The 17,400-nt window shown below is 63.2% G+C and overlaps 1 protein-coding gene across 2 annotated transcripts in view; it reads right to left on the minus strand.

The window, feature by feature from the left end:
- Window positions 1-336: 336 nt before the first annotated feature.
- Window positions 337-17,400, minus strand: part of STXBP1 (syntaxin binding protein 1) — a 22,979-nt gene continuing 5,915 nt past the window's right edge. Inside the window, exons 5-18 of one of the 2 annotated variants that reach the window (XM_004677311.2) lie at window positions 17,312-17,394; window positions 16,970-17,054; window positions 16,238-16,368; window positions 15,246-15,353; window positions 14,903-14,963; window positions 14,506-14,571; window positions 13,951-14,031; window positions 12,331-12,469; window positions 11,681-11,790; window positions 10,488-10,589; window positions 8,924-9,009; window positions 7,408-7,562; window positions 5,994-6,119; window positions 2,004-2,083 (exon numbers count right to left, since the gene is read on the minus strand). In XM_004677311.2, the coding sequence (XP_004677368.1) occupies window positions 6,010-6,119; window positions 7,408-7,562; window positions 8,924-9,009; window positions 10,488-10,589; window positions 11,681-11,790; window positions 12,331-12,469; window positions 13,951-14,031; window positions 14,506-14,571; window positions 14,903-14,963; window positions 15,246-15,353; window positions 16,238-16,368; window positions 16,970-17,054; window positions 17,312-17,394 (1,317 nt within the window). In that variant the 3' untranslated portion in view covers window positions 2,004-2,083; window positions 5,994-6,009. Of the gene's footprint in view, window positions 2,084-5,993; window positions 6,120-7,407; window positions 7,563-8,923; window positions 9,010-10,487; window positions 10,590-11,680; window positions 11,791-12,330; window positions 12,470-13,950; window positions 14,032-14,505; window positions 14,572-14,902; window positions 14,964-15,245; window positions 15,354-16,237; window positions 16,369-16,969; window positions 17,055-17,311; window positions 17,395-17,400 lie in introns of both variants that reach the window. The other variant, XM_012721400.1, reaches the window with a different exon arrangement.

Raw genomic sequence — 17,400 nt, forward strand, 5'->3', positions numbered from 1 at the left:
GAAACGGTGGGGATTTGAATGTGACAGGGACAAGAGTCAAAGCCGAGGCTCACACACAGACTCCCACTCCCTCTGCGCAGCACCCGAGGATGTCTGCAGGGTGACCCCAGCCCTCACGTAAGGGTCTGCTGCCCACGGTCTCTCGGGCCCGAAGCGGCATTCGAGGCAGAACGGCCGTGGGGGCCACAGGCAGGCGCCAGGACAAGCATCGCAGGTGTCCCCGGACTCAGGCCGCCCAGGCCCTCACGCAGGCGGCTGGGCGGGGGGGTGCGAGTCACAGCCAGCACAGGCCCCCCGCCTGCCCCCGCACCAGGCCGGAGTCACCCCGACACCGAGTGGGTGCGGACTGATTGGTTTATTAGACTCGAGTGCTTTAGTACAGAACGGTACAGATGATACATGTTTGTGCTTCAATACTTCCAAACACTGAGATCTGATCATTTCAAGGTAAACAAGTTTCAAGACAGACTAGCTTTTTTAAAATATCCTTTTGATAAATTATCTTTATATAAATAACAGAGAAAGGAAAACCGACATGTCTGACAGACAAAGGTCCTGAAGCGCGAGCGTCGAGGGGACAGAAGAGGCGGTGGACAGTGCGGGCGGGCCGTGCAGGGCCCTACCTGGCCTGAGGGAAGGGGCTCTCGGGCAGGAGGGAGACAGGAGACCTGGGAACTAATCTGAGTGCAAAGGGCGGGACCAGAGCCTGGAGAAGCCACGTGCCGGGCGGGTGGGCGGGGACGGGGCTGGAAGGAAGCGGCGTTGAATTAGCGCACACCACGTTTGCACGACGTCACGAGACAATATACACGCGCCGGCGGGTGAGAGGGCGGGGGCTGGGACATTTTTGTGACTTCCACTGTCATTATATTTCACGACAACAGCAGCAGAGCAGATGGCGCTCGCCGCAGCTGGAGAGCGGGAGCCGCCGAGCCCGGAGGGTGGCGAGACGCCCTTTCTGTGCGCTCTTTAATGTTGGCTTTAGAGCTAAGCATTCACACAGCTAAGTCTTTATGCAGAGAACGAAAGGCTGGTTTTCTCTCACAAGCACGACACATGAGCCCACACTACACAAAAGAAAGCATAATGAAGTGTCTTAGACTGAGGACCCTCCGAGCGGTGCAGGGCGCAGGCCAGCGGGCTTCTCTCCTCGGGCTGCGGCCAGGGAAAGGACCCTCCTTCAGCCGAGAGCCCCCGGACCCCAGCACGATCCCATCCACGCCTGGCCCCTGAGCCCTCCCTGGGCTGACCCCCAAGGAAAGGTGCTGGGCGGCGGCCAGGCCCAGGCCCGCTCTCTGCCCCTCCAGGAGAGGCCGGTCCCGGTGGCACCTGCCCTGTGCTGTCTGGGTGCGGCGACAGCTCGCACACGGCAGGCAGGCAGGGACAGGCGGCGCGGGGAGAGGACGCAGCCGGCACCCCCCACCTTCCTGCAGCCCCAACCCCGAGTCTGGTTCTGGCTCATGAGCTGCTGTGGAAGCCACAAGGTGGGGCCCAGCTCACACCTCACGAGATGTCACCGGTTTTCACTGCCAAGTTCACCAGGCGGAGTCGGGGCGAGGGGCAGGAGCTGGAGCGAGGAGGGAGGGCGGGTCCTAGTCTGCATCGTTCCGAGAACAGACAGCTGACCCCGACAGAGCAGGACAGCCGCCACGGGCGCCAGACACGCAGTGTCCACTTCCCACACGAGGCATCGTGCACGGGGCCCGGCTATGTACAGGGCCACGGCTGACGGAGAGGCCGCTGGCTCGGAACAGCCCGGACCCCGGCGGCTGTCACGGGCACAGGGGCGTCTCCTTAGGGTACATACAGAAGATGCTCTTTTGAAAAAACACAATGCGTTATTTTCTTTTGTTTCAAACGAGAAGAGGGCATCACTGAACACAGGAACGCAGCACGACGTGCCGCCAGGCGTGCAGAGCGGGCGGGTGGGCAAAGGAACAGGCGGCCGCGGCGGGCCGCGGGGGACTGTGGGGTCGGGCGTGGAGGGAGGCTTATTTTTTTTAACTGCTTATTTCTTCATCTGTTTTATTCAGTTTCTTCAGCGTGTCCAGCAGTTTCTGTGGGGTGAGAATGTGCGTGGATCCTGGGGGAGACAGAAAAGGCAGTGAGTTTGCGGGTTCTAGTTTCAAGCACGTTTTCCTTTCCTGCTTCTGGATTCCCAGGATGCATCTGTTCCTTGCCCCCCACCCCACTCTTGGTCTAGTGGGAGCGGGGGTGGGGTGAGGGGGCTTGGGGGCTGGGGGTTGAGGCAGTAAGACAACAGCCAGGAGACACCTGGGGGTTGGGGGTAAACAGACAGGGCCTTGGGGCGAGCCGGGATGAGCCCGCCTCTCTCGGGGCTCGGTGCCTGCTGAGGACAGGGCGTCTCCGACTCTCTTGAAAGGGTGAAGCCAGGGAGAGAGATTCCAAATGACCGGGTGGAGGGACCTGGGGATGGGACAGGGGTTTGTTGGGGGACAGTGTGGGAAGAATGGAGCCTGCAGGGAGGAAGGTGACAGGTCCAGCGTGGGGGGGGCGGGCAGGTCACGGGGGGGTGGTGACACTGGGGAGCCACTGGTGGGTGCTGCTGTGGTGGGTGGGACCTCAGGTGTGAGGGGAAGGGCCAGGGAACCTGAGGCCTTACCTTGTAGAGACCGCGCATTTGTAAGAGATTTGAAACTCTTGCCAAAGTTTAAGCTAATGGAATTAGATATACTTCTACTGCAAAAATAAAAAAATAAAAAATAAAAATAAATGAAGTCCTTTTTCAGAAGGAGAGAGACAGATCTAATAAGTGCAGTAAAAAAAGATGCATGGGCCGTGTGGTCTGGGCATGGGCTACTCAACAGAAGAGAGGCGGGGCATGAGCCTGGCATGCAGCCGTGGGGGCAGAGGAAGAGGAGGTCCTGCGTCCGCACTTGAAAATGTGCCTCCCTGGGGGTGCGTCAAGGGCGGGGCGGGGCACCCTGAGGGCCAGCCAAGGCCTCCTCCTGCTGGAGGGATTCCAAGCACCAGCGTCCCTGAGCCTCTGACCGCTACTCGCGGGACTGGGGCTGACTCTGGCGCTGGAGCTGCAGGCCTGCACTGGGGCGTTCACGTTCTCTTCTCGGTTGGTCAGTCCAGCCGGGCGGCCGCAGCCCTGCTCCCGCACAGCTCGGCCCAAGGCGCCGTCCTCCAGGCCTCGGCTACTTCCCACCCAGCTTCCCAGCACCGAGCTGAGCGTCCTGCACCGTCCTGTGTGCTGGAGCTGAGGCCCCAATTCCTCCGGCACACGGACGTGGTCTCAGCGGCCGCCCCTCCCTGCTTTGGGAGCTTGGGAGCGCCCTTCTGGGGGCGTGCTGGTCTCTGAGGCCTTACCAGGCACTTACTAGTCTTAGAGCTCTCTACGGAGGCAGGCAGGACTGGGCGTCGAAGGAGCCTCCCCTCCAGACTCAGCTGGACAGTCCCCCTGAGGCGGCCTTGGGTCCCCATGCAGCAATGTGCCTGGGGGCTCCTAGGTGAGGGCAATGGCCAGAGCACCTGCCCTCCTCCCGCCATCCACCACGTCCAGGGAAGAGGGGGGCGAAGCTGATTCTGAGGAAAAATCAAGGGGGTTCACTGGCCACCTGATTATGGAAATCAGGACTCTTGAGAGATTAGCTGGCCTAGCCCCCCTGGATCTGCCTGAAACGCACCTACTGACTTCAACCCGGAGGACTGATGAGCAGCCAGCCTGGGAAGCAGGCTTGGCTCAGCCCTCCCCCAGGCCGCGGATGGGCCCTCCCAGGGTGGTGGCCAGTCTCTCAGCTCTTTGCACCCTTGTGGCCTCCAGGGTCCTGGGTAAGTTCTGAATTCACATTCAAATCTGAGCCCCACTGGACATGAAACTTGTTCAGCCCAGTGTAGAATAAAGCAAAATATTTGCTATGAAAACCCCGCTTTCTCTCTCGTGGTAAGTCCTGTGAGGGCCAGCCTCCACACCCTCCGTTAGTGTCTGATGGCCTCTTGGAGATCCCTAACCATCAGTAGTTTTAACATAATCCAGGGCATCGAGGAGAAAATCTAACAGAGTCCACTTCCTAGATGATTCTGAGGTGACGCTGAGCAGAGGGTCTGAGGGTTGGCCTGTGGAGTCAGTGCCCTCAGCTGTCCACACCCCCCGCTTCAACCCGGGTCAGAAGCTGCTACAGGCCGGAGGCCCAGGCACACGCGGGCCTGCTGGCGGCACTCATTGCTGTGCGGGAAGGCCCCGCTTCTCTAAAAAGCCAAGTTAGAGTAAATCTGGACATTGGCGGGAGCTTGGCGCTGGCATCCTGACGTCCAGCCCCTGCCCCTGGACGATCACAAGGTTAGCCTGCTGTCAGCCTCCCTGTACTAGGTCGGCGCCTCTCCCCGGCTGACCTGCAGGCCCTGCCCAGCCAGTCACCGCTGAAGTGCAGCAAGGGCCTCGTCAGCTCTCTGTCCTGGGGGCAGCTGAGAGCCTCTCAGCTGAGTCAGTATAAAGCAAAGGAAAACTATCCAAGGGGGAGGAGCTGATTCTGAAGTGGGGGACCCCAGAGTGCATCCTAGCAGGAGTTCCCGGGCCAGGTTTGTGGATTCCGTTAGACCCTGCAAGTGGCCTGCCATTGCTACAGCCTCACCTAACACGTGTCCTTCTTCTTGCAGAAAATGCTGTCACCTACGCAAGACCAGACCTCTGACCACCGGCCTTCCAGGAGCTGGGCTCCCACGGCCGCTTTCGACCATCGCTTTCACCCCTGCCCGCTGGCCCGGCTCTGGGGGGCAGCCCCATTTCTGCATCACCACCACTTTTTCTGTTTGCTGCCTCAGTAGTGGCCTGAGGGGAAGGCAGCGCCCCTGCCAAGGAAGGCGGGGGGCAAAGGGCAAGTCCCCTGGGAAGGAGCTCGCCTCTGCCGCCGGCCCAGCTGCCCAGGCGCTTCTGAGATACTCATGACAGACTGACAGAAGGTGGAGGGGCGGGGGCCTGAGGGGCTGCGGTCCAGCCTCCCTCCTTCCTGCATTGAGGCCCCCACACACGAATGTCCTCTGAGAGCCACCCGCAGCCCAAGACGGAGCTGGGGCTGGAGTCCAGGCCGCCCCCTGCTCACAGGTGACTCAGTCGGTGACGCATGGGCCGTGTGTCAGCCCCGGGGAGGGAGGGGGCGTGTCCAGGGTCCATGGCCAGTGGACTGTATGACGTCATTCAGCCTCGTCACAGAGTGCCTGATGAGGGTGAGGTGGTGCCGCCCCGGGCTCTCCAGAGCCAGCCAGCCGCACCAGCGCGCGGGGGGATGGAGAGGGCGTGGCGGGGGGGGGCACTGACAGCTGCCCTCACAGAGCCTTTGCAGCAAGGCTCTCGGGTCTCACCAGGAGACCTCGGGGCGGTGAGGGGAGACTCAGCCCCAGAAAGGACCCCAAGGCGGTGAGGAGGAGACCAGACACTGAACGGACGAGCACTCTAGAGCCGGCCTCCCTGGGCAGGTGAGGCTGAGACCCGTGGTCTCCAGAAGTTGCTCCCGGGACCGCGCCTGCCTGTCACCTGTCACCTGTCATCTGCCCTCTGCCCCCTGCCCCCGCCCCTTCCTCACCACCAGGCCAAGGGGCCTCCCCTAGAAGTCCTGCCCCGCAGGCACGTGGGCCTCCCTGCCCCGCCCCCACACACGTCACCACAGGGACAGACACACCTGCCGGCCAGCAGGCTGGGGCGCCGGGCCTCTGCCTTCCCTAACTCCCAGTGTCCCCGGACTGCTCGCAGCAGTCATCATTTTCAGTCTAAAACATGGGGGTGCAGCCGTCTGGCAGCAGGCAGCCTGGGGCTCGGGGGAGCCGGCAGGGGCCAGATGCCCACGGCGGGTTGGTGAAGGCGGCAGCGGACACATTTTCAATCGGTGTTAAGAACTGCAAGCATTTTCTCAGTAAAAGAAAATCAAATAAACAATAAACTAAAAAGGGAAAAAGAAAGGAAAAGTGACGGAATAATCAAAGAAAACCCTTCAGAGTGGAAGAGTTTCTTTTCTGCGATAAGCTGCTTTTACTTTGTGTCTTTGGCTCTCACTCCATTGTTGGAGCCTGATCCTCAAAAGACACCCTAGAGGACTCCCTGAAGTCGGGGTGTCTCAGGTCCATGAGAAATTTGGTGGGAGTAAGAATGTGAGTAGAACCTGCGGGAGAACAGAGGCCAGCTGACTGCTTGAACAGAGGAACGCCACAGGACATGCCAACGTGGGCCCGCACGTCACAGCCAATGACAGGGCGCAGGGGCAGGGGGCCCGCGCGGGCCGGGCAGCGGGCATGCAGGACTCGGGTGGAGGCACGCAGCGGATGGCAGCTGTCGGCGCCAGGCCTCTCGGGGATCCATGTGGGTAACCCCAGCCCCCCTCCCCCGCCCCCAGACCAGTTCCCACTTCCCAGCCAAGGCACCGCAATTCAGGGCTGAAGGCACAGGGCAGGTGGACACCAGGCCTGGCGGGGGCAGCTGCTGTCCAGGAAAGCTGTGCTTGAGCTGAGAATTACCCAACACACTCATGCAACATGGAGCAAGCCGGACAGAGAGCCCTGTCCCGGGGCCTCCAAACCACCACGGCAGAGCACACGCGGGCCCGGGCACCGGAGGGGGAGCTGCGGGAGCGCCAGCGACAAACCCGGTGGTGGGGTGTGGCGGGAGGGCTGACGGCCGGCCCGTCTGGGCCCCCCCAGCAACGGCCACATGGCCTGGTGTGGAGAACCTGCTCCCTCTGAGAACTTGGGGGGTTACCCCAAACTAGAGGAGTAAAACTGACGGAAGGGGCAGAAGGCCAGGCCATGTATGCTGACAGCCTCCGGCCAGTCGTGTCAAGGAGCACCAGGCCGGGGCAGGTCGTCTTACAGCGGCAAGAGGAGACAAAAGAGAAGGCACCGGAGAGGCGCGCCCCTCCCAGCCCCGCGCCGGGAAGCACCTCAGGCGTGAGGAAGAAAAGCAGCTGCTGCAGTGAGTCAGCTCCACGAGCTGGGGCCTTTCTTCTGGAAGAGTCAACACGAGGGCCAGAAAGGACAGGTCTAGGAAGCGCTGGCACCTCGTGGGCCCGGTGCTCTCTGCTTGCACGCCACGTGTGTCCCAGCAGCGAAGGAGGGGCACGCCACCTGCCACGCGCTGAGCGTCTGGACGAGAGGCCAGCACGCTGACCAGCCCCAGCACAGGCCAGCTGGCGGCCGCTCGGGTGTTAGCTCCCTCCGGGCCGAGGAAGGCGCCGGCTCCAGTGGCCTGGGCAGTGGGACGCGAGCCTGGGCCAGGAGACCGGTCAGGCTGGCTGCCGGGGCACACAGCAGACGGCCCTGGGAAGGAGACTGCGCCCCTTGGGTCCCACCACCCGGAGTCTTCAGGAGTGGCGCGTGAAGACAGACGCAGCACCCAAGCGTGGGATGGAGGCCAAGCGCCGGCAGCAGCCCCGCAGGCGGCAGGCGCCCACTCACCTATGAGCACCTCCCACTTCCCGCTGGCCTGGGTCACCTCGTAGGCGCAGCGCATCTCGTTCAGGCTCACGCCCCCCAGGATGAAGATGATGAGACGGGGGCCGCTGCGGTACTCGCCGGGGGCCTTGTTCTTATGCCAGTGCCCGTAGCGGGCGCTGGGGAGAGAGGCGCAGTGAGTCTGTGCGCACTTACAGGGTTGTCACTTCACGCCCCGCGCCGCACACGAAGCGCAGGTGCTCCCTGAGCTGAACTGGGCTGCAGTGTAGACTAGGTAGGGGCTGTGGGGAGAGAATCACCCGGTGCCCTTGCTGTGACCTCGTCGCTGTCCAGAGAGGAGGGTGACAGCCAGGGCCGGGCGGCCTGGAAGCTCTGCTTGTTCAGTTCGGCAGCTTCAACCTCCTGATGTCCGCTCAGGCACCCCCCGCCCCCGGGGTTCTGTGTGTTTTGGGCTTGTCGGGGACACGCTGCTGGCCGTGACCATGGGGCTGTCCGCCCTCAGGCTGCCGCGGGTCCAGGGCCTCTGGTGCCAGGCCTCCGAGCAGCAGGCCGCCGGGTGCGAGGCAGCCCTTGCCCACGTGAGCTGGCTGGGGACAAGGGGCGGGCCCATGTCACCAATGATGGGACAGCCAGGGCAGGCGCCGAGCCATGGGGTGTCCTAGGAGGCTTGACCAGGCAGCGGCCTGAACGTGGCCCAGCATTTCAGTGGGGGGTAGGTCCCCAAAGGCACCTCCTTGGGCGACACTAAGAAAGTCTACACCTTGATCTTGACCAACATCAATGAAAAATGGTGAAAATCAAACAAAAATCAAAATGAGAGGCAAGCTTCCTGTGGACAGTGAAGTCTCCATTCTTCCCAACCTATGGGCACATTAGAGACTTCCAGAAGCTTGAGGGCATGGGGAGGGGGGCTGGGGGGCCCACACTCGGAGCCGCTCTCTGCCTGGCGAGGCTGGGCTCTGCCGGGCTCTGCCGTCAGGGCTGGCCGGGCTCTGCCTGGGACTCTGTGTTTTACTCCACTGTTGGCCACGACATCTGGTGGCTTCCACCATGAGAGGGCAGCAGAGCTGTGCCACCTGCCCCTGTGCAGGCCCAGGGAAGACGGGGGGCCGAGGGGGCGGGGCTGAGAGGAGGCACCTATGAATCTACATTTTATTTAACCTTCTCCAGTTGATGGCCATCTTGGTCATTTCTACTTTTGAGCTGCTCTGAATAATGCTTCTTCAGCAGGGTGGTTGGAAGACGGGAGAGATAAGGGGTGAGTTGTGCTGATGTCACCGGGGACAGATCACTACTGGCAGAAGGGAAAGCCAGTGCAAAGGTCCTGGGGCCGAAGTCTGGCATGTTCAGGGAAGAGCAAGGAGGCTGGTGCTGACGACGGGTGGGCGATGGGAAGACAAATGTGGGCGAGGGGCCACCACGGGAGCAGAGCTCTTGGGGCGCGTGGGAGGATGGCGCTGAGCCGTCGCGGGACTAGGTGGCCAGTGGCCAGCCTGACGCCCACGCGGGGCGCGCTCACCTGACAGCGGTGGTGCTGAAGGAGGCCGAGGAGCGGGTGGAGATGTACGGGTAGTGCTTGGTGTCAAGTTTGTCTTCAATCGTGTCCTGCAAAGAGGAGGAGATGTCAGGCCTGTGGGCAGGGCTGCCAGGGGCCCAGGGGCCAAGAGCCAGAGAACCAGCCAGCAGTGGCAACCGCACAGCTAAGAGCCACGGCCAGCGCCCCCGCCCCGCCCTGCTGCAGAGCAGAGCCTGCAGTCTGCTGCTCTCCAACAGCAGCTGAAAATAACAACCACGGTGATTTTTTCCTCCTTCACTTCCAGGCTTCCTCTTCTCTTTCACCTCCGTAAGGTTACACACATTGCCTCTGACTGATACATTCCTGACACCTGCTACCAGTTTTCTAGAGACCAGGTACAGGCAGTCTCGCAGCCCGAGCAAGCCTGACACCCGCGGTTTTCCAGGGGTGTGATTATCTGGCGGGCGGAGTCCGATCACCCACCTCCTGCCGCCCAGAAATGTACACCCCTCCTAACACTTACTCCGAGAGCTGACAGCCGCTCTTTGGGGTGGGGAGGAGAGGCAGAAAAAGGGCTGAGAGGGAGGGCGGCAGCGGGGCTGGCTTCCTCCCCCATCGTTTCTAGATGTCGCCCGTGCACCCATCCTTTTCACTCGAGGGTTTAAAAATAAGAAGCTGACTCACTATACATCTATATATTTAAGGCCTTTTTATCTCAACGTCCAGCCACCGCACACCTGGACTGCCCCGCATTAACACAGGGGTCCTGGGTCAGGCTCGTCTCTGGGCACAAAGCGTCTGCCTGTTGGTGCAGGAGCTGGACAGATCATGGCCATGTTTTACCCCAAGGTCAAGTCACAGATCTACGCAGCCTTTCCTGGCACTACCCGAGGGACAGGGACCCACAGGGCTCTGCGGTGCCCACTCCCTAGGTTCACAAACATGGAACACCTACTCTGTGCAGGGCATGGTGCCAGGGCACACAGGGGCGAGGGCACAGGCCCAGCATAAAGAATGGCCCTCGACACAGGCCCGAGGGACGCCCTGTGGGGTCATGCGTGGGAGTGGTGAGACTGACCGGGACACAGGCCAGGATGAGGGCGTGAAAAGGAGGGAGAATGTCCGGGGGTGGGGTGGGGCAGAGATGTGGCTGGAGGCTCTTGGCTGAGGTGGACAGTTTAGGACAAGAACAGCAGCAGAGGTGCCCCTTGTACACCCATCAGTGGGGCTTGCTGGCACCACCGTGTCCTGGGCATGGCATGTGCCACTCACCTGAGCAGTGCTCAGCAGGGCTCGGTGCCTCTGGGTGTGGTTCCTCTAAGGTGGGGTCAAATCCCACGGATCTCAGGGCCTGACCTGGCAGTCTCTTGCAACTGAACTTAAGGGCCCGGAGGCCCTGAAGCTTCAGCGCTGGGTTTGCCGTGAGGGCAAGACTCGACGCACATCCTCAAGCAGAGGAACCCTGAGGTGACAGCCACCCAACAGCAGGCAAGGCTGGAGGCCTCTGGGCCCTCAGCAAAGAGCCCTGGGCGGGTCTGTGCCTCCACCCCGGAGGGCCAGCACCCACCTCCATGATGTCCTTAATGATCGGGGTCCATCGGGAGAGCTGGTAGGTCTGCTCACTGATGCGCTCCTTCCGCTCTGGCTTGCTCCTGCGACGCAAAGTGGACTGGACACACACATGCGGATCAGGTGGGGCCGGGCCCTCGGACACGCGCGCGCGCACACGCAAGCGCCCGCCGGGCCCTCGGACACGCGCGCTCATACATGCAAGCGCCCACCGGGCCCTCGGACACGCGCGCGCACACACGCAAGCGCCCGCCGGGCCCTCGGACACGCGCACGCACACACGCAAGCGCCCGCCGGGCCCTCGGAACGCGCGCTCATACATGCAAGCGCCCACCGGGCCCTCGGACACGCGCGCGCACACACGCAAGCGCCCGCCGGGCCCTCGGACACGCGCGCTCATACATGCAAGCGCCCACCGGGCCCTCGGACACGCGCGCGCACACACGCAAGCGCCCGCCGGGCCCCCGGACACGCGCGCGCACATACAAGCGCGCACACACAGGGTCGGGCGGGCCGGGCCCGGGACACATGTGCCTCTGGGCCCTGGGTCCTCTCCCGAGGGCTCCCTTCAGAGTCTACACCCACAACGAGTAACGAAGGGGGTACGTTTTCTCGGAAAAGACCAAAATATGCCCCTTTCAGAAACCTGGAGCAAACTCGGTACTTTAAGCCATGAAAAGTGGCAAATGTAGGTCAAATATATGCGGCATTTAAAAAAGTCCAGGTAGTTATAAAACATAGTTTGCTGTCGATGTAGAAGAAAATACTACTTTAGTTGTGGCTTGTTGTTCGACTTTGTTTCAGGGACAGAGATCCTGGGTGAATGGTCTCTGGGGCAGGAAGCAGCAGGCGGCCCCGGCCCCACCCAGGGGGCCAGGCACTCGGCGGGTCACAGCCAGGGCCCCTCCAGGGGGCCAACCCGCCAGCTGGGGAGAGGCTGGGTCTCCGAGGGCGGCGCCAGGCCAGCTGGACCCGGCAGCGGGGCAGAGGCTGGCGGGGTCTCGCTCCGCACGGACGCGAAGGCGCCTGGGAGCGTCTGGGGCTCCCCTCCACCTCAGGGCCCCGGGCTGCGCCCCGACCCTGCCTGCTCCTCTCCCTGGAGGTGTGGACCCCAAGCTGCGGAAGCGGAAGCGCAGCAAGGGCAGGGCGGGTGAGACTCCAGCCTCCCGCCCCCAGGCCCCGGGCCCTTACGTCAGTGACGATGGGCACCCCCAGATGCGCCATGTTGGTGATGATCTCGCTGTCCTCGGGGGGGATCTGGGCGTGCTGGATCAGCTTGTTCAGGTTTTCCTCGGTGATGCCTGTGCGGACAAGGCCCAGTCACCACACCCAAGCTGTGCATGGCGCACCGGGGCGCGCGGCTCCTCCTCCGGAGGGAGGCCAATCCCGGGCGACAGGGCCGGCCGCGGGGCCTCCGCCGCCCGCCGGGTCTCAGCTCTTGCCCGTCTGCTTCTCCACCCGCCCCGCCCCGCGCCAGTGAGCGGCAGACTCGGTGCCCATCTCTGCACCACCGCACTGAGGGGTCTGTGGGTGGGCGGCTCCCAGGGCCCACCGGAGCCACTGCACACACGCGCAAGCGGAGAGAAGCGGCGAGGAAGCCGCCGCCCGGCTGGCGATCTGCTGCCCTCCAGCCACCCGCCGCCGCGTCCTCCCTTGCTGCCAACACTCAGCTTCCAGTTGCAACTGACTTGCCCACATTGCGTCTCCCCAGGTGGGAGCCCCTGGGCTTACTGAACGTCTCTGCCTCCCCTTTTCCTGATCTTTTCCCTCTGCGCCTCCTCTCCCGGCTGCCTCATCTTCCTGACCGGGGGCTCTCCCTCCCTGGATCTCCCCATTCCTACCATTCTTCAAAAAGATGTAGAGCAGGATGATGCGGATTTTGTCGTAGGTGCTGACATTTGCATCCAGGAGGATGGGGACAATGGCTCTCATGGGGTCCTTGATCTTCTCCCCTTCAGCATCGGTGCCCATGGCCAGGTCCTGCAGAAAACACTCCATGTCGGCCTCGTGCCTGATGGCGTCTTGGGCAGGCCGTGACCACTGGGGGCTGGGACGGCACGTGGGGTGCGCCTTGGCCGGGCACTCTCCCACAGCACCTCCACCCTCGGGCAGGGCACCCGCATGGTGTCACCCACACTGTCCCATTACTGGGAGACGTGACGAAAGCCCCGGCCACGCTTCCCGAAAGTGGGAGTCGCCGCGTGGTTCCCTCCAGGTGGTGCCAGTGCACCTGTGCCGAGGGCCCAAGTCCTGGGCGGGGAGCCCTCGAGCGACTGCCCCGCTGAGGGCCCAGGGGTGCGTGTCCCCCAGACCTCCACATTTTACTCAGGGAGACGGAGGAGAGAAGGGCTGACGCAGAGCCGACGAGGGGCACAAGCTGCTGGCGCCACGTGCCAGCTCGGGCGAGGGTCAGGTCCCTTCCCGGCAGGCAGAGCGCGCACACGGCCTCTCGGCCGAGCCCTGACCGCTGGGCTTGCTCTGAGCTCCGGGGGGCTGCCTGAGGCCCCTCTTGTCTCTCAAGACCCCAGAAGTCTGTGCAACTAAGCTGCTGAGTGGGTGGCTGGTCGGTGTCTGCGACAGGAAGCCGGGACCTGTCCCGAGCCCCTTCCACGCCCCTCCCGTGCCCAGCTCAACCGACGGCTCTTCAGCAGGGCCCGGTCCTTAGTCGTCTCAATGGCAGGTCTGATGCAGCCAGGTCGGTGGACACTGGCGCAGGTGCCCAGGACGACCCCGGCGCGTCGGTATCCGTGCAGCAGCACCCCACTCTGGGCAGCCGAGTGCTGCGGGAGAGGACGCCTGCCCGGGCTAGGAGCCTGTGGGGCGGCGGAGCGGCGTGGGCAGCCCGGGAACCTGGGCACGTCTCACAGGGCCACCGCGCCCGAGTCTCGGCTTCACACCGCGCGGAGCGTGGGCTGGTTTCTCTGTGAAAGGTGCCGTCCGCTGGGGTTTCAGAATCATTTCGGGCTCTTTCCTCAGAAGTCAGACTTGCAGATGGGGCGCTGGGACGAGTGACCACATAACACCCCCAAACGAGGCGTCTTGTTACTGCCCTCTGCCGAGAGGAGAAGGGAGAGGAGCGGACACCGCAAACAGGCCGGGGCAGAGAGCCCGCAAAGCCGGAGCGCTCGGCCGGCCGCCCCAGCGCCGGTGGTGCCCACAGCGGCTGCACTGTCCTCCTTGGCCCCCGAGTGTCCGCAGCAGCTCTGGCCTCGGCAGCAGGACACACGCCAGAGCGTGAAGCCCAGGCAGCTGGCGTGTGGAGGCCGGGCCTCTGCGCTGCGGTCTCTGGAAAGCCAGGACCCCACAGCAGGGCGGCCGGGCCCCTCCCGGTCCAAACGCCGCGCCAGACCCGAGACAGCAAGTCTCGCAGCGTTGCCAGCTGTCTCTGGGGCTCCGCGGGGCCCAGGTCAGAGGCGGACACTGAGCGGGGCCAGGGCCTGGCAGGGAGAGGGTGCGCCCACCTGCTCCACGCGGCACAGCTTGTCCACGGTGCCCTGGTAGTGCTTCATGCAGTCCTCCGCCAGGTGCAGGTGGGTCGAGTACTGGAAGGAGCAGAGTGTGGGGCCCCGTCAGCGGCTGCTGAGTCCAGGTCCTCTGGGCCCCCCCATGTCAACAGGGCGCCCCAGGGAGACCACGGCCCGCCTGCCTCCTGCCTCGCAGAGGAGCTGGCAGGCAGGTGCAGCGTGGGGAGGGGTGCAAGCCACACCCGTAAAGAGAGGGAAGGCGGGGGACGGCCTGGGGGGGGTGTGCGGCCATTCCCAGCCCTCCCTCCAGAAGGGGGAGCCTGGCCCCACCTGGAGTGCGGGCTGGATAACGCCCAGTTGGCGTCACTCCCCTCCGGGGAGCTAGGTGCCACGGAGTGAGGGGCGGGATCAAGAAAAGAAAAATGAAGGGACTAGAAGGGGGGAGTAAGCTGCCCGTTCCAGCCTTCCGAAAACCAGGACGACTAAGGCCTGGCGCAGGGCGCTGGGTGAGCCCGGGGCAGGGCGCGCTCCGGGTGGCGGCCGGTCGCCTACCTTGCTGAGCTCTTTCTGGTACTGGGGCATCTTCTTCAGCATCTGGGACAGGTCCCGCATGGTGGTCTGTAAGGAAGCGAAGACAGTCTCACTCCAGCGCGAGGCCCTGAGCTAGAGGCCGTGCGGGGTGCTGGATTCGAGCTCTCCCATGAGCAACAAAAGCTTTCCTCGGGCTCAACTGAGTCAGGGCCAGTAACTATTACTGCAGAAAGAGTAAATGTGAATCCCCAGAGTCACAGAAAGCAGCTGAGAATCAAAAGACAGGGCCCCCAGGTCTCCTGCCCGAATGCAAACGTAAGACGGAACGGCCGTGAGTGAAGAGAGGACGGGCCCGGCTCGGGGCCGAGGCCCCCACTCTCGCGGGAAGCGGGGGCCCATGTGAGGGCGCCGGGGTTACCTTCTCTCCAGTATTCATTCTCTTGCTAGAAGAAAAGTCTTTCAGAGATCGCGTGACTTCCCTGGAAGACAGAAGAGACAGCGGGTTTCAGCGTGCCGCCAGGCGCGTCCGAGACGCCACAGAAGCGAGGCGGGGCGCCTGCCTGGGGAACACACGGGCGTGGGCCCGCCGTAGGGTGCGCTGCCAGGGCCTCTGGCGACAGCACTGTTCTAACCAGGTCTGAGGGCGGATCCGAGAGGGGAAAGAGCAGGACGGCTGCTGCTCCTTTCGCTTCGCCCACCCTTTCCGGTTTTGCCCGCCGCCGCCCCCGGGGCGGCCATGCAGGGGTGGGGGCGGCCCTTACTGCGACACCTCCGCGATGTGCTTGTGGCGCAGGGCGATCCACAGGTCGTCGTCCTCGTCCAGGAGCACCTCCTTCACCCGCGCCTCTCCGATGCCGCTGGTCTCGTACCTGCAGGAGACACCTCGGCTTAGCAGACCAGGGCTCCGGTCCTCAGCGCCCCACGCACTGCTGGCCCCGGCAGGCCCGTGGCATCTGCGTGGACACGGCCGTGGCTTCCCGGGCAGAGGGATGCGTCCGCCAACGCACGTGGGGTTCCCTTTCGACATGTGGGTCAGCTGGCCTGACCCCACGCCAGGTTCGGAGCGAGAGGGTGGGGTATAGGCCGGTACCGAGTTCTCGGACGGCAGGGCCACGTTTGTTCCCTTACGGGAAAGGCCCGGCCTGGGGTGCCCGGGGCCTGGAGAGCGCTGAGACCACAGGTAAAGGACACGAGAGCCGCCCCTGCCGGGAGGGCGGCGCAAGGCTACCGAGGACTAGGCCCCACTTTGGAAACCCCCACCTCTGCGGTCAATGGTACAAAATGAACGTCAGGAGAGCAGCTCAGCCTGTCTCCAGGCAGGGGCATCAGTTTTAGAAGCTGAGTGTGTGATCCCTACCAAGAACAAAGTTGCTTATAAGAAAAGAACAGGCTCCACAGAAGATAAAGCTCAGTAACAAGCTCCTGTCGACACACCTTTATCCCATTTCCACTCTGGACGAGACCCTCCCGCGCTCGGGGAGCCAGCAAGCGCCTGCAGCCCCGCGGGGCACCGGCCGTGGCGGCCGTCCCACCCCGGTCCGCCCGGGCAGCCAGGGTACCCTGATTTTACAGTGCTCACGTCAGATTCACTCAATAACAAGGGAAACCCCAAGGAAAGGTCTGGGCCTCCGAAAGCGGGCGTCAGTTTGGCCAGCACCGGGGGGCGGCACAGGCGCCCCTCTTCCCCGGAGCCACGGCCCCTTTCTCTAGTGCTGGGAGCCGGAGCCTGTCCACGCGGCCGTGCAGCTCTTACTTGTACACGTCGTTTTCAATAGGCAGCAGGTCGTAGCTCATGGCCTGAAACGTCAGCTCGTGGAGGACGGGGGAGCTGGGGTCGAAGCCGCGGTCCAGGATCAGCAGCTGCGAGCGCGCCTTGTCGGGGCCCTGCAGGGGCAGGGCAGGTGTCCAAGGACCCACAGAGCCCCACCGGCCCGCTCCCTTGGCCAGCTCGGCTCCTCTCGTCACAGGGGCCGCAGGAAGGGGACGCTGAGGCGAGGCCGCTGGGAGCAAGAAACGGCTGCCTTTCTGCCTGCAGTGACCCAGCAACGGCCACCTGGCGTCCGCGGCCTTGCCGGGCCTCCCAGACCAGGCGCTGCTCACAGTCTTCTCCAGCAGCAAAGCAGGAGGATGTGCTGATCGCTCAGGTGACAGTTGGCAGTTTTAGCGTGCAGTGTTTTTAGATGAAGGTGTCTGCATGGCTTTTTTCGACATAAAGTCACCACACACCGCACAGTCCAGTGTAAACCAGTCATACGCGGTGGGAAACCAAACATTCACTCACACACGCTGCTGTGTAAACTAATGAAATCTGGGGAAGCTGCAGCAATTGTGCCAATGCCAAATCTCCAATTTTTGACATTTTCTACGGAGGGGGCATGCAGGACACTCAGAGTTGAAAGGAGGGAAGTTTCAGAAAACACGCCAATCAGTCACGGGACTGCATGGGCCAGCACGGGTGAGGGCCGCGTGCCCCACCCAGACTCACCTCCCCCATCGTGGGGTCATCCGCTTTGTAGGCGTCAAGCTTGTCCTGGATTAGCTGAGCCAGCAAAGCATTGTCCTTGTACTCCCTGACAAGGAGGGGACACTGGTGAGGTGGTGCGCCCCGAGAGTGGCGCCAAATGCTCTTGGGAGGACAGCGGGACGGGGGAGACATGGCTCCCCTGACTGGTTCTCGGCAGATGCTGGACTGTGCCTATGCGCACTGGCCGCATAATTTAACGAAAGGCTTAGCTCATTGCTGGACCTAAGTAACTTTCCAGTTTCCTACCGCACTGCCTAAATGCAAGGACAGGTAGCGCTCACCCGGGCGGGGCCGGCGCCTTACCCCCGGTACCGCACGGCCGGGTACTCCTTCAGCGTGGCGCACAGGGTGGCGATCTGCTCTGCCAGGCGCTCCAGGATGGGGTTCTTCAT

This window comes from Condylura cristata, unplaced genomic scaffold (assembly GCF_000260355.1).
Source record: "Condylura cristata isolate star-nosed mole 26May11 unplaced genomic scaffold, ConCri1.0 scaffold00006, whole genome shotgun sequence".
NCBI lineage: Eukaryota > Metazoa > Chordata > Mammalia > Eulipotyphla > Talpidae > Condylura > Condylura cristata.